General features: G+C 50.0%; 1 protein-coding gene across 10 annotated transcripts in view; it reads right to left on the reverse strand.

The window, feature by feature from the left end:
• Positions 1-13,428, reverse strand: part of P4HA2 (prolyl 4-hydroxylase subunit alpha 2) — a 33,461-nt gene extending 20,033 nt beyond the window's left edge. For 2 of the 10 annotated variants that reach the window (XM_063085748.1, XM_063085754.1), the window contains exons 1-5: positions 13,350-13,418; positions 12,666-12,797; positions 3,813-3,936; positions 3,017-3,113; positions 2,499-2,650 (exon numbers count right to left, since the gene is read on the reverse strand). In XM_063085748.1, coding sequence (XP_062941818.1) covers positions 2,499-2,650; positions 3,017-3,113; positions 3,813-3,933 — 370 coding nt within the window. In that variant the 5' untranslated portion in view covers positions 3,934-3,936; positions 12,666-12,797; positions 13,350-13,418. Of the gene's footprint in view, positions 1-2,498; positions 2,651-3,016; positions 3,114-3,812; positions 3,937-4,034; positions 4,053-5,543; positions 5,561-12,279; positions 12,466-12,665; positions 12,801-13,349 lie in introns of those variants that run through there. The other 8 variants (XM_063085749.1, XM_063085755.1, XM_063085750.1 and 5 more) reach the window with 8 other exon arrangements.
• Positions 13,429-15,461: the final 2,033 nt, after the last annotated feature.

Raw genomic sequence — 15,461 nt, forward strand, 5'->3', positions numbered from 1 at the left:
GAAACAGCCACAAGGGGGTATCTGCCTAGAGGAGTCTTCCTGCCCTTTCTCCCAAAGGCTGTTTCCCTTTCCACCAGGAAGTCGTCCCTAATGGCTCCAGTCCATAGGGACTTTTCCCTTCTTACTCCTCACACACCTACTGCCTGTGCTGCTCGTTTGGAACTGAACAGAAACAGCCCCCACACTGGTTAACATTTGGGAGTCTAGAAGTCTTGGTTCCAAAGCACTCAATCAGATCTGGTAGAAATAGAAAGAAGAGAGGACAGAGAGGGTAACTGAGAGGAGCACAGGAAAGGACTCAGGGAGGACTTGTCACCACCCAGTGGAAAATGAATCCCATGAAAAACCTTGATCCAGGATTATTGGGCTGGCCAGGCAAACACAGACTTCCAGCTCACACTTCAGGTTAGGAGTCCAAGGGACAAAAGTAGGCAATTCAGGGAGCCTAGCTGGGGCAACTCATTACTGATCACTGGCCCTTATCACCCATAAAGGTAATGATGACAGTCCTGAAGGCATTTGGTACTGCCCTTATCCCCCAAATTACCAGCTGAGAGATCATCTGGCCAGGCCAAGCACCAAGATGGGGCTGCACCAGCCCAGCGTGGTCCTGAAGACCACACTGGGCCTTGTTCTGCTTTGTAAGGTACTACTACCACTCAGACCTACAATGAGCTCAGAGCATGAACTCCCCAATTATGGTGCTCAGCATCACAGCCTGAAGCCTGAGAGAATCCCTAACCACAGTTCTGGGACTCTGAGCCCTAGCTATAAAGCAAGACATGTACCTCCTGCAATTCCAGGACTCCAGGTGGGAGCCAGACCCTCCCACGCTGATTTAGGACCTTTGATTCTGCCTGTGAGCTGGAACTCAGAGGGAAACTCCAAGGCCATTCCTTCCCTAGCTCTTCCCAAGAGCAAGAGCACCCACAGCCGCCTACTCTCACAATTTCAGGTTCAAACACCCACTTCTAGCCATGTCTGGGGACCCAGGAACCAAGAGGCTGCAGCCCTGTCTTCCCCACAGCTTCACAGTCAAGGACTCTAGAGTCTAGAATCTAGAAAAAATAAAACATGCCTCAAGAAAAAGCCAAACTGTCAATGTGCTCCCTAATTTCAGGGGCAGCAAGAACTCAGCCAGAGATGAAAACAATCTTTTGCTCTCTGGGCCTGTACTACCTCCTTCCAGGTAATTGAAAGGTTTTTCAAAGGAACCAGGTGTTGGTGGGGTGAGGAAGGGGAAGGCGGGTGGAGAACAAGATCAAAGAGTGGAGGTCCTCCAAGCAGGCTTAGTATGCTGCAGTGCAGGCAGAACAGCCTGTTCTGAGCTACAGTCCCAGGCTAGGAGGCGGGAGTCTGAGAAAGGCAGCCATGGTTTCTGGAGGCAGTGAGCTCACTGGGCACAGCTCCAGCCCAGCTGAGCTCACCAATCTCTCCCAGAGGCCACCCTGCCCCCAGCCAAGCCCAACCCAGTCTGGCCACATGGGCCGAAATGTCTCAGTCAGAGAGACAGCTAGTCTGAAGTTAATGAGTACTCCCAGCTCAGAGAAAAGAGACAGTAAATACGGGACTGGGAGTCAAGAGGGCCCACCTCCAGACCCACCCTGCCATCTCTTGTTGACAGGAAAGTGTTAGAGCATAGAAAGTACTACCACAGTAAAAGCACCAACCAAAGTTAAAGGCTTTTAAAAAGTTCATACTCTGACCTGTAAATACTACTTCTAGGAATTCACCCTAAAATAAAAATGAGAGGTAGGCACAAAGACATATCTAAAAATTTCCTGATAATTTGGAAACAATCCCAAGTCCACTGACTTGACCAGTTTTACAGTGTATCAGCGTGACTGATTACTGTCCAGCCACTAAAATCATGTTGCAGAAGAACATTTCATGGCAGATAGAGAAACTGGGAAATTCAGAAAAAGAATTTATGCTTATGTCAAAAATCTGCCAATAGACATGTTTTCTTTGTAAAAGGTATGAATAGGCCTATGCTCCCCAGCTTGCCCTGGTCCTATCACCCAGACCATTTGACTCATTTTTATTAATTCACTTGTCCCTCAAAGCAAATGCACCCTGATATATATATGCATGGTTCTATTTTTTAAAAATGTATATGCATGTATAGAAAGACTGCAATTTTAATAGTGCTTATCACTAGCCAATTAGATTAAGAACTGTAATTTTCTTATGTGATTGTTTTTCTTTCCAACTCTTCTATAAAAACACGTATTACTAAAGTATAATTTTTTATAAATGTCATTACCAAAAAAAAAAAAGAAATAAAGACACCATGAAAAGTCAAAAACTGATTATTACTACATGTTAGAAAACAAGGAGAGCCAATTGCTAGGTCCTCACAGAGAATAGAGAGAGCATGGACTGGCAGGGTCTGCATTCACACACCATATTTGCCCACCAACACCTAGACCCCAAACAGGCTCAGACCCAAGTGCCCAGGCATGAGCACACAAACATATGGGCTCACTGTCCCTCACCTGCAGCTGAGTCCTGCAGGACAAGGTCCTCTAGCGCAGGCCAGTCTGTGTTCAGCCGCTTCACCAGCTTGTAGGCATTCACAGGGTGGGCCAGGTAGCCCTCAGGATCAGCAGCCGACTTGCTAGTTAGGGCTTCCATTCTGTCAGCCCAGCTGTGGAACCAGAGGAAAAGGAAGAATAGCACACACACCATCATAGGTCTTCCCCTGTGGTAATTGCCCTAGTGAGATAGATCCTTTTCATCAAGAGGCAATACAAATATAGTAACTTTCCAGTTCTAGCCCCTTAAACCAGATAAGAGCTGAAACTCCAATGTAAGCAAAAGGTCTTAAATAGAAAGGAAAAAAAGGATGATTTTTTAGCCCATGTACTTAGCTACTCTAGAGGGCATGAACTAACCACCAGGCAAGCCCCATGCCACCATCTCAAGGGATTCCTCTTATAGGCAACCTGGATGGGTTCCTGGGGGCAGGGGGAAAAGAGGGCTGACTCAGCGTGGGTGCAGAGACTTAGGACACCTCTTAATCTTGAAGAGCTTGGCTTCCTCCATGAGGATATACTCCTTGAGAGACTGCACCAAGTCTTTCTCTGCATAAATCAGGTCAGTCATGTGCCCTGCAAGGGAGAGAGAAAAGGGCCAGTGAGAAAGAGATGGTCCATCCTCCTTTCTTGGGGCACAGAACATCAGCACAGAAGCAAGTTCTCTGGGCCAATGGCATGTCAACTCTCTGGGGATCATGGGGTCTTGGAGTTAAAGGGGACATAGGCACTCACATGGTCCTGGCCCCCAACTTCAAGAAGAGAGAAGCAGAGGTGCCAATGGGATGTTTGTGATAAGTGTATCTGGGGTTATCAAGGAAGAAGCCCCAAATCTCATTCTCCCACCGATACCCAGCTTGTCATGTCACTGGGCTCATCATATGAAACATCCTAGAGGCTCATCACATGAAAACAATCTCTGAAACTTCAGGTCAGAAGGAGAGGAGGAGCTGGACACAGAGTGTTCACTGCTGAGAACCATTCTTTGGTCCAGGGGTAAGGTGGTCAGAAAGACCAGAGTCCAAATGCAGCCTGCACACTTCCCAGAGAGGAGAGCCCACAGGGCTGTCACAGGGGCTGGCTCCCAGGACTTCCAGACCATCAGGATCTCGGAAGGGAAAACAGTAACTTTGCAAGCTCCACTCTCCCCAGAACTGGCCAAAACCAGTGGATGCAGCCATCCCATCCTGAATGTGAACAGGCCTCAGGAAGTGATAATCCCTAGCATTTGAGCCAAGGGTTGCTCAGGTAGATTATAGTTCTGTTGGCACATACCAATAGAGGTAAAGAATTCGGCCCGTATGCAGCTCAGGACACCAAACAAGACCATCAGCAATGTGGACGCCTGGAATTTCATGGTCACAGACGGAGGTGTCTGCAAGGCATTCAGTGGCATTCACTGGATCAACACAGTGAAAAAGAGCAACTTAGCTGTGGAGACGTATACACTTGTGTACACATACACACACAATTAAACATGCCAAAATCCTGGCCTACCATGGAGAAGCTAAAGGATATTCAGGATCTCTAGTGGAAAGAGCACAGGCTGTGGAACCAGTGGTATGTGCTCAATTCTGGTCTCAGCTCTGTGAAGCCACGTGCCCTGGAAAAAGGCCCCATCCTCTCAACTCCTGGCGACTACCTACAACATGAGAAGGCTGAAACACGGTGGGGTACAGTCACCTCTAGTGCTAATTATCTGTCAGTCCAAGATTCTGGCCAACCCCTCCTCATTTCAGAGACTACCTGTCTGTTTCTATCTTACATTCCAACACATGTGCCAGGATAGTACCAGGTGCTGGGGACCCAGCCCCTGCCCACAAGGAGGTGACAGTACAAGAGACAATGACAGAAAGAAAAGTTGGCGCAATACACTCCAGAGGACCCACTCCCAAAGGTGTACAGCAGATGGTCAGCCAGAAGAGGAATAAAACTGACCCCTGCCAGTCTGCACCTGCCACAGAGAGAAAAATCAGGGGAGCTGGACTCCTGAACAGACACTGTTCTTCCTGTGGTGAGACTCCTTGGCAGACACTGTCCTCACTGGCCAGTTACCATTCATTCACAAATATTTACTGAAGACTCACAAATGCCAGACACTGAGGGAGGCACTCAGAATACAAAAATGAATCAGCCACACAAGGCCAAAACCTCGGGCTGGCTGCTGGCATGGGGAAGAGGCCAGCTGCTGTCTCATCTGCCTAGAAATAGGCAGACCCAACTCTGAGGGCAGCAGGCACAATTTGGGTAAGCCCCACTGACAGTGGACCTAAGAACACATTGGAAGCCTCAGACACTGTCTCCCAGCTCAGCCACACAGCCCAGAGCATGCTGAAGGACCAGCACCCATCTGAGCCCCTGCTCTGCCAGACCTTCCTCTTCCTGCTCTACTTTAGCCAAATCATACCAATTGCTCAAATGGAAATTTACTAAGACAAAACAAGGAAAATAAAGGAAATATAAATGATTCCCCCAAAAACATAAGCATTATCTGACAGAATTCTAAGTCTGAGCTGACTAATGCCAGTCCATTAACTTTTTGCTTGCCATGGTTGATTAGAAACAGTCACACCCACTGCATTAGTCCACTTCTGTTGCTTATAACAAAATACCTGAAACTGGGTAATTTATAAAGAAACAATATTTACTGCTTACAGTTTTGGAGGCTTGGAAGCCCAAAGTCCAAGGAACACATCTGGTGAAGGCCTCATTGGCAGTGACAGTGATGCAGGGATCTCACATAACAGAAAGTGGAGTAGAGAAAGACTAACCTCCTCATTCACGCTCTTTTAAAAGCCACCAGAACCATTCCCATTTTCCAAGAATGGATCATTCATTCACGAGGGTACAGTCTTCACAATCCAATCAACCTCTCCAAGGCCCCACCTTTCAATTACCACGATGGGATTTCCTAGCCTCTTAACACTGTCACAGTGGGGGTTAAGCTTCTTATACATGAACTTTGGGGGACACAATTCAATCCACTGCACCCATTCCTCATCTCACCCTTTCAGAAGATACCCCAATCCATACGGTTCCAGGTTAGGCTCAGAAAAGGCCAACCACAATCTCCATCCCCAAATGGGTCCCTCTATCAGGAAGAAAAGAGAATAAATGAATGGCCCCATGTATTCATGCCCCTGCCAAATGTCTGCAGAGCCAAAAGCATGCCTGTCACAGACTAGGCATTGGGGACCCAGAGGCATACAGGACAATTATCTTTCAACCCAGAACCTGCTACAAGATAGGGAGTACTGGGCTATGCGGTCCATTATAGACTTAGGGCGGCAGAACAAAGCAAGTAACTGAAAGGTGGTGAGTAGGCCTGGGCTAGCCCTGAGGTGGAGCCCAGGACTTCCTGGTCCCAGCCACAGATCTGCTCCCAGTCTGCACCATACTGTCTTTTCCATCACAGGACTCCAGAAGGCCTCTTTTCTTACTTACACAAGCCCCTTTCACTTAAAGGAGTTGGTGTCTCTTGTACCTCAAGAGGCTTGACTACTTCAGGAAAGCACCTTCTGTGTGTAAAGAGGGGACCCAGAGCAGGCAGGATATATCTGTGGACAGTGAAGGACCAGCAGACTTCCCCTCAGAGCTGGGTGGTGGGAGAGCAGGGCCCAGGTAGGAGACCAGATTAGAGTTGGTTGGAAGTGGGAACCCCAGCACTTCTCCCCTGGTGTGTCACCAGGTACAGCTGCACACCTCTTCAGAGATCAGGTAACAGATTCTGGGGAGGGAGAAACCTCTCTATTCCTTTCACATCACCCTGCCATCTATAGCTTATACCTTATAACACTCATTTTTTCATTACATGAATACCAACTGTCATTTCTCTGGAATGTGTTGTCTGGCTTACTGAGCCCATCCACAAATCCCAGCCTGGAGGCAGAGCCTCAAAGAATCAAATGGGGTTTTGGGAAATAACTTACCAAGAGCCTGCAAAGTCCTGCTCCGGCAGGAAAGGAGGATGATGACTCTGCTGGCCCAGAGAGCTGGGCACCCCCAAACAGCTCCTAGATTACCACATCAACACCGCCATGCCAGACAGGGGTATCTTGGAGCCCTGTCCTGTCTCTCCTGATCCTGGGCCCCTGAACTCAAAGGCTTTATACAAAAGGTCATCTAATGAGGGTCAGATTGGGAAAAGGCAGCATTCAAGAGGGACTGTGCCCCACAATGAGGGAAAATCCAACCCCCACCCCATTTCATATCTACACCCAGAGCTTGCTTAGAACAGAGTAGGTCAGAGTATGTGTGCCTACCCAGTGCCCTCACAAAGTATCCAGTGCTGCCAAAAGCCCTCTCAGGAAATCCATGCAGAATGCTCTCAGAAATCCATGCAGAATAGGCCTGGAGATAGACAATGTCAAATCCCCTTTTATGAAAAACAAAGTGGCACCAAGCCTGAGCAGAATGACAATGTTAAGTTTTATGTGAGCTGCATCCCCAAAGTTTAAAACAATTTCTGTCCTGTATCAGGCACCCAAGAAATAATACTTCATCACAGACTTGTTCGAATTAGAAAACTACAGCAACAGAAGATTTTACATTTCTTCCATATAATGGATTGTCAGGAAGTATATAAGAATGAATGCTGTATGTATATCAACATGGAGATCAAAGCATACTCTTAAGTGAGAAAAGGAGACCCCAAACAATACATACTCTATGATCCCATTTTTGTAAGAAAAAATTCATATGTGTGTGTGTATGTAAGAAAAGAGTTATCTAGCTGTATCTCGGTAAAGTGATTTTATTTTTCTTCTTACGCTTATTTGTTTTCTTAATCTCTCTACAAGGGATTCTATAGGAATTTTTTTTAATTTTTAATTTTATTTTTTTCATTGTATGTGTTTATGGGGTACAGTTTGTTGTTTGAATATTAAAATATTTTATAATATACTTAAAATGTAAAAGAAACAAAATGGACCCTTCTCAAATAGACTCCAAAGGGGCCCTGGCAGCCCGAGTTTGAACCCCCACAGGGAGGTCCTGCAAAGCCTGCCAACACCCCAGCGACAGTGATTCACCCACCAGGCAACTGGCACTGTTTCTAAGCACAGGAAAATTCCAAAACATACAACCAGAGGCCCCATCAAGCCTGTTCTTTGGAACGCACATTAACAACCTGGCCAAATGGCCATGAAAAGATGTTTCCAGCTGCAAACCAGCAGCGTCCTTAACTTCTCCCCTTACCTCATCATGCAGGACCCTCTGCCAAGCTCCCAGCTGCAACTCAAATTCAGCAGCTTGAGTTTTAACAATGTATTTAACAGCCTAGAGACAGAACATGGGTTTGTTGGGAACAAACATGTCTTGGTTGGCACTGAACAAGAGGTGGCCTGCCTTCTGTGAAGTGGCAAAACCTGCCTGAACAGACAGAGATCCCCCTCCCCCATGGCCCTGCTGCCTCCCAGTGCTGTGGCCAACTCTGGAATGGCAGAATTGAGAGGACCTATATGCTCAACCTAGGAGGAGCTGTGCAGAGAGGCTCCAGGAGACCCTGCCACCAAAGCACATGGATGTCCATTCAGGCCCAAAGTTGCTATCACTGGCACCCCAGGGAAGGATGGGAGGCATCCTTCTCCCCTTACCTGATGCCATGCCTCAGCCATCATGCTGGTCTGAGCCACCCCTAACTCCCCCTACAGCCCTCCTGGTCCCCACCTGCACTGGCAACTCCACATCTCATCTGGACTCCCTCCCACCTCTGCTCTACAAAGTAGCCAGCACAGCTTACTGAAGCCCCTCCTTTAGCTATCTATTGCCATTAGGATAAAGCCCAAACTCCTTAACCCAAAGGGCCTTTCTGACTCTATATGACCTGGCCCTGCTGCCCTCTCCACCCTACCTCACCACTCCAGGTTTGATATCTTCAACAACTACATCATGTGAAAAATAGTCTCCTTCACCAAGAATCTAATGAAGCCTAGATGTTCATCTTCATCTATCCTTATACCTTCTCTATTCATACATGAACATGTTGATTTCTACTTCTCCACGTGGGTACCATCAAACCCACAGAGTCTCCTGCTTCAGTAACTTGACAATGAAGTAACAGAGAAGGCTGTTAAAATCAACATGCAAATGCCAACTTGGCTTTTCAGTCATAGTCTTGGCAAAGACTTGGCTGTCTGGGTGAGACTAACTCATAAGAAGGAACTACACATGAGGACAAAGTCCATACACCACTACACTGGATGCGACTTACGTACGGCCTCGTACTCTCTTGGTCTCACCCATCTCCTGGGCCTAGGGCCACTTGCTCTGCCTCACAACAGTGGAGGAGACGGTGCAGCCCATGCCAGAATCTCTGGCTCCTCCCACTAGTTCCAGACTCTGGTAAAGCACCACACTGGCCTCTCCAGTGGTTACCGAAGAGCCCTTGCTAGTGCAACCAAAGAGTGAGGGGAGGTTAACTCCTTATGAAGCAACTGACCAGTGAAGAACAGAAGACAAGAGGTCAACAAATAAATTCTCTCTCCAGGCTTCCCAGGCTAAAATTCTGAAGCATGGAGTTTCTACACAGCTTAAGCAGAGATGTCCCGAATGTCTGAACAACTAGACCTCTGTGCAGAGTGACCAGCTTGCTAAAGCACAATCTCGTATTTGCTTCCCATCCTTCTCTACCTCACTTTTCTTTTCCCTCACCCTGGCTGCCCTGCAATTACACCTTCCAGTAAAACATTAAGCTCTACCTCAGGCTCTGTTTTCTGGAAACCTAGTATAAGTTAATCACTATTTATGTTCCAAAAATCTTTCATTTCTACCATCTAATCCCCACTAAAACCCTGTAAGCTAGATAATATCTCCATTTCTAATTTAAGATAGATAACTGAGGCTGAGAGGTTTCCTACACACCTGATATCCGAGAACAAATCAATGGCAGAACTGAAACTCAAACCCAAAGCACACTTTCTGCTAGATACCGATGCCATCAAATCCTACTCAGTAATATCTGTTACCTTATAGCAAGGGGCCTCCCAAACAGTGGAGTCACACTTTGCTCTAGCAGAGCATGCCTGCCCACATTAAGGACTTTGTCATGGGTTACCCCAAAGGTTCACAAAGCAGGTTAGTGACATCCCTGGATGGATTCCACCAGAGGAAGCAGAGCAACAGGGACCCAAAAAAAACCACAACATAGTGCCCTGAGTTTAGGTGGGCAATCACTCCTACCCCAGACATCACAGGACTCACCAATAACCAACCATCCCAGCACAGGGCAAGACAGTATAGTCCAATGGGAAGGCATACCTGCCCCGAGGTCAGACAGACCCAGAGTTAAATCCTAGCTCCACCATCACCTTCCTGGCTTTGTGACCTTGGACAAGTTACAGGCTTCTCTGAGCCTCAGTTTCCCCATCTATATAAAGATGATAATACTAGTCTACCATCTCACAGGGCTATTGTGAGGATTGAACGAGATGACAGCTGTCAGTGGGTAGCCTAGCACTGGACACAATTTACACCACTCATTAGCACCAAGGGCACCAGAGGAACATGAGTGGACCTGAAGCGGCTAGCTGCCCAGCCCAAGTCATTTGATCCCTGGGTGAGGAAGAAGGTCCAGACTAGGGGACAGTAATATGCAAACAAGGCAAAATCCATGTCCCAGGAGTGCCAGAAGAAATGAAACATTTAACTCAGGAGAGACTAGAGTCAGGTGTAATGTATCACATTAACCATTGGGGCATACCTCCAGAACTGGTCAATCACTAGCTCTAAAACTCACCAAGGAAAGTTCTCTTGCAAAAGGCAAAGGACTGGACCAACACTCTTGGATCTCATGTACTTCTGTGCCTCTGACCTGCTCATTCCAGGTCCTATAGGTACCAGGCCTCAGGATCTCTGCCACACCCTGGCCCTTAGGGAATGCCAGGTACAGAGAAGGCTACACTGTAACAAGCACTTCTTGAAAGGTCTAGAGTAGATGCTGGCCTGTGACCAGCCTCAGACAGACCCCATCTGAGCTGGAGAACATATTACCCAAACACTTAATCCTCTGCCCTACAATGACACCAAACTGAACAAAAACTTTCTCCTATGGAGGGCTCCAAGAAGTCTAGTCCAGACTTTTCATTCCCCTGAGAATAAAAACCGTCTATTTATCCCTCATTCCATGTTCCCAGCAAAAAACCCACAGCCTGCAGGACCCACCAGCCCTCTTTGCTCTAGAGTAGGCTAACATCCCACCCTAGGGCACTTCAAAAGTCCAAATTGCTAGAGTTAAGCAACTTTTTCAAAGTTTATCTCTCACCCCAGGACATGGGCTGGGCTTGCACGTGCCTGTATCACAGCATTTCCTGCCAACCTCCATCTGCATAAAATTAAACTCTTGACAGATCCCAGGAGCCAGGGACACACCCACCAGCCTTCCACACACTATCGGCCAGCCAGCGTGGCCACAAATCGGCCAAGACTTTGCATCCAGCCTCAGACCCTCCCAAGGATGTGGGAGGGAAGAGTCAAAAGGGAGGTTTTTTCAGGAAATGAGAAGACCCTAGATTTCCTCAACCCTCTCATTCCTCAGAGCTGCACCCACACAGTCTCTTCCTTCAATGAGCACTCACACAGTGGGCTCCTCCCCTGGTGCATGGATAGCTGCCAGCATCAGGCAATAATCTCAGAGAGATTATGAGCTACCCATAGGCAAGAATAGTGCCTCAGTCACCTCCTTTTCCTCCTCCCTCATTCCAGCCCCAACACACTAGGCAGAAGTCAAAGCACATGGGTGGTACTCAAGGAATGACAGGATATCAGCTGTGGCCAGTCTAAACCACTGGCAAAGTAAGTACTCTCTTGGGCAACCCATTGCAGAGCTTACAGCAGGGTACAAGGGCCTATCACAAGCCACAAACAAAAATGCCTCAGCTTAGTTTTCACTATGTCTGCCTGCTGAGCTCTCAGAGAATTAGGGTGCTCCAGTAAGACAGCATCTTTAGGATGAGGCCCCCAGCCAACACACTCCATCCTTGCTACGTGGCTTCACAGGCAGGCTACACAGTAGAAACGCTTGGCCATGTGGGAACAAGAAGGCCCCAGAAGAAAAGAATTCAAAGCCCAAACATCCTATGAGTGGGGAGAAGTGAACAGAGGCTGGGCCCTGAGGCCCAGAACCACAGTGATGGATTGCACCTTGGACACTTCAGGCACAGTTTAAGCACAGCCATATGAAATCCTGGTTCATTTAACAGAGAACTAAATCATAGAACCTGCTGTCTCAGATGTGATACAAGCTAAGTAACAAGCAGCAGCCTGCGAAAACATCCTATAAATTCTTAGGTGTACAATGGACCTCTGCAAAGTGTGGGACATTTGAGACTGCCCTAAACTACAAAATGATATCCTCGACCTTTGCTCTTAGGGCTAGGATCTCCTGCAAAAGGGCTTGGGCTGTTGGGCCCCAGATGGTCTACATCAAGAAGCACAAGGTCAGGTGTCACTCTAAAGCAAAAGACAAGTCTCAGTCTTGGGAGGACCTCCAATGCTCGCTACACCATCTTAAAGAATTCAGATTAGGGGCTGGCCCGTGGCTCACTTGGGAGAGTGTGGTGCTGATAACACCAAGGCCACAGGTTCGGATCCCTACATAGGGCATGGCCGGTTAGCTTACTTCAGAGAGCGTGGTGCTGACAACACCAAGTCAAGGGTTAAGATCCCCTTACTGGTCACCTTTCTTAAAAAAAAAAAAAGAAAGAAAGAAAAAAGTCAGATTAGAACACAACGGCCAGGGGCCTACCTGCGCTGCCCAGCAACACTTGAGACAGGAAGTGACCTGATCCACACTCATGCTGCAACGGTTCACTGAGCACCTTTCTCATGCAGGGCACAATACCAGGCACTATCTTCTCACTCCAGGCTTTTGTGGATAGGATCCGTGGGCAGCTATCCCCTAAAGTGTCACTTCCTCATCACCTTGCGTCCACTAGAGTGCCAAAAGAATGAGGTTGGCTCAAGTCTGCTGCCACTCACACAGGCTATTCCTCTGTTCTGGTTACCCTTTTGCCAGCCTTCATCTGATCACTGCAGGTCATGGGTCACCTCCTCCAGGAAGCCCTCCGGCCTGAGGTATCTGTTCCTTACCAAATACCCACAGCCTGTGCTCCCTTGCAGCACAGCACTCACCACACTGCTCTGAGCCTGGACCTTCCCGGTCTTCCAGTCCGCCTGCCCCACTGGACTAGCAACTCCTTGCAGCTTCTGGCACACAGAAGAGTCCGTTTGTTGAATTAGTTTAATTACCACAGGTCTCTGCAGCTGCTGAGGGAAAACAACGCTAGTTCCACAGGGACGTCTCGATGGGAAAGACGACTTTCTGATACAACAGCCCACCTAACGGGCATCAAGCTGGATGGACCCTGCCCGGCCAAGACCACAGACTCCTAGCTCTTGGGAGGGAGGAGAATGGGCCTCACAAGCATTACGCGGCCCCTCAGAGCCAGGCCCGCACCCCCCGCCTTCAGCCGCCACCGGCAGCCCTCGGGGTCAGGCCGCCCCCTCCCCAGGGGCAGCGGGTTAGGGCGGCCAAGTGTCCGGTCCCAGTCGCCGAGGGGACCCGCGGGAAGGGCGCCGCTGATCTCACCACCCTGAGCTCAGGAAGGGATGCGGGCAGCGGGACAGAAACCCAGACGGGGACAGAAACAGGGCGGAGAGCGCGGGGCTGCGGCCCGGACTCCTCTGCGGACGACGCGACCCCCGGCTTCGGCCCCCAACTCCCGGCCCCGGGCGGGCAGAACGCACCGCCCGGCGACCCCTGCCCGCGCCCGAGCCCCGCGGCTGACCCGGAGGCCCAGCGAGCAGAGAGCCCACCTGGACACGCGCCGCTCCTGGCGTTTCCAGAACCTCCCGCGGCGCCGCCCGGCCCGCTCGGCGCCTCCTCCCTCGGCGGCTCCGCCTCCCGCCGCCGCCGGGCTCCACCCACTTGAGCCTCGGCCACGTCCCAAAGTCCCGCCCCCGGGCCGGCCGAGAGCTCCGCACCGGGAGGGCCCCGCACCCCGAGAGCTCGGCGAGGGCTCGGTGACCCTTGGGAAGGTCCAGGCCGCCCGACCGCGCGGGAGCCGGAGCGGGCCTCGGGCCAGGCTGGAGCCGGCCGCCCGCGCCCTTCATGCCGCCCGCCGCTCGGCGCACGTACGCCGCGTCTGCCTCCCTTCGGCGCGCTCCCACCTGTGGGACTGGGCCCGCGCTCCTCCCCAGCCTCTGGGCACCTAGAGAAGGAGCGAAGCCCTAACCCCCGCGACCGGGCCGACGGGGGTTGGGGGAGCCCCTGGATGCAGGCAGACCCCTCCGCCTCAGTTCAGGCCCATTTGCTCCACGGCCCTGCCAGATACACTGGCCCCTTCTGCCCCCCACTACCTCCACCACCGTCACCACCGCCAAGTTACAGAGGCTGAGGTCACCAGGGCGAGGAGCGGGTATCAGGTCGGGGGCAGACCAGTGGAAGACTAGGGACCTGGGGTCCACCCCCTGGAGACCAAGACTGGGAGGCCCACCGCCAAGGCCGGGCTCCCAGAAGGACTGACAGTCATGGTGATGTGTGTGGAGGTGGTGGGTTGATGAGAAGGGAGTCTATCAAGGACTGGGGATGGGGGGTTGCAGCAGCCTGCAGCACACCGGGGCCAGTCCTTGGTTTGCCCAAATCCGTCCTCATAAGACTGTTCAAAAAGAGTGGACACCATCTGTCGTGTCCAGTTTGGGAGAGAATGAAGGCAGGGATGCAGCAAACAGCCTGAACCGGAGGAGGCCCTGGCGGCCAAGCATGTTCCCACGCCTCCTCTGTGAACTTTCCTCATGAATGAGGGGAAATACGGTCTGAGAATCTCATCAGGGAGTGGAGCCCAGAGCTGGAGATGCCCAGCCTCCACCCAGGCCTGGAGTGGATATTCCCAATGGCACACTGGCCAGGCGGGCAGCCCAGACCTGGGAAAGGCATGAGAGTACACCCGGAAATACATGCAACAAACATCAAATACGACAAGCCACTGTTCTTGCCTTCCTCAGCCAGCAGCCGGAGCTCAGCTAGAACCAAACAGAAACCTTCCTGTATTTGCTACATCCTGTTTTGTCAGAGAAGCCTCCCTCTGTCTGCCCAGATCTTTCCACCCCTCCCGCTTCTCAGGAGCTCACCCTGTAGATCATTCCTTCTCTCTCCTGAATGTTCAACCTCTCCTTCTCAACTGGACCTTTTCCATTGGTCTGTAAATATGTTCAAGACTCTTTTATGAAACAAAACCCTCATTCGACCTCACCACCCCCCTGGGTGTTTCCTTCTCAACCACAGCAAAACTCCTTGAAAGAGCTGGATGTCTGTCTGCTTGTCCTCACCTCTCTTCCACTACTGACCCTGCAGTCAGTATTCTAGCCCACTAACAACCTCAAACTAGGTCTCAATAAACTCTCTATAACCTCCAAATCTCTAAATGTAACAACTGGTCTTCAGTCCTCATCTGCCAAGACCCCAACAACATTTGACCCCCTAGCAGTGATCACTGCCTCCTTGGAACACTCATTTTCCTTGGTTTCCCTATATCCTCTCTAGCCACCTCTGCCCTGGCTTCTTCTCTGGCATCCTCCTCATCCTCTCTCCCCATTAGTCAGTAAAGTTTGAGGGTTCCTCAAAGCTCAGATCTAGGCTCTCTACTTTCTTCTCCCTTTCTATAATTTTCATATATATGCAGATGACTTACGAAGTTCTCTCTTTACTCTGTGTTACTCCTGAGCTCCAGATTCATGACTGACTGCTGAGTCTCCATCTCCACACTTGAGTGTCCACAGGCACTTCAATGGCTACATGTCCAACACCAAGTTCTTGTTCTTCCCCCTTCCCCCAACTCCACACATCTCTTATTCCCTGCTGCGCTAGAGGAGAAACCTCCCACCAGTTACCGAACCAGAAGCCTGGGAGTCACACTTGTTACCTCCCTC

This window comes from Cynocephalus volans, chromosome 2 (genome assembly GCF_027409185.1).
Source record: "Cynocephalus volans isolate mCynVol1 chromosome 2, mCynVol1.pri, whole genome shotgun sequence".
Lineage (NCBI taxonomy): Eukaryota > Metazoa > Chordata > Mammalia > Dermoptera > Cynocephalidae > Cynocephalus > Cynocephalus volans.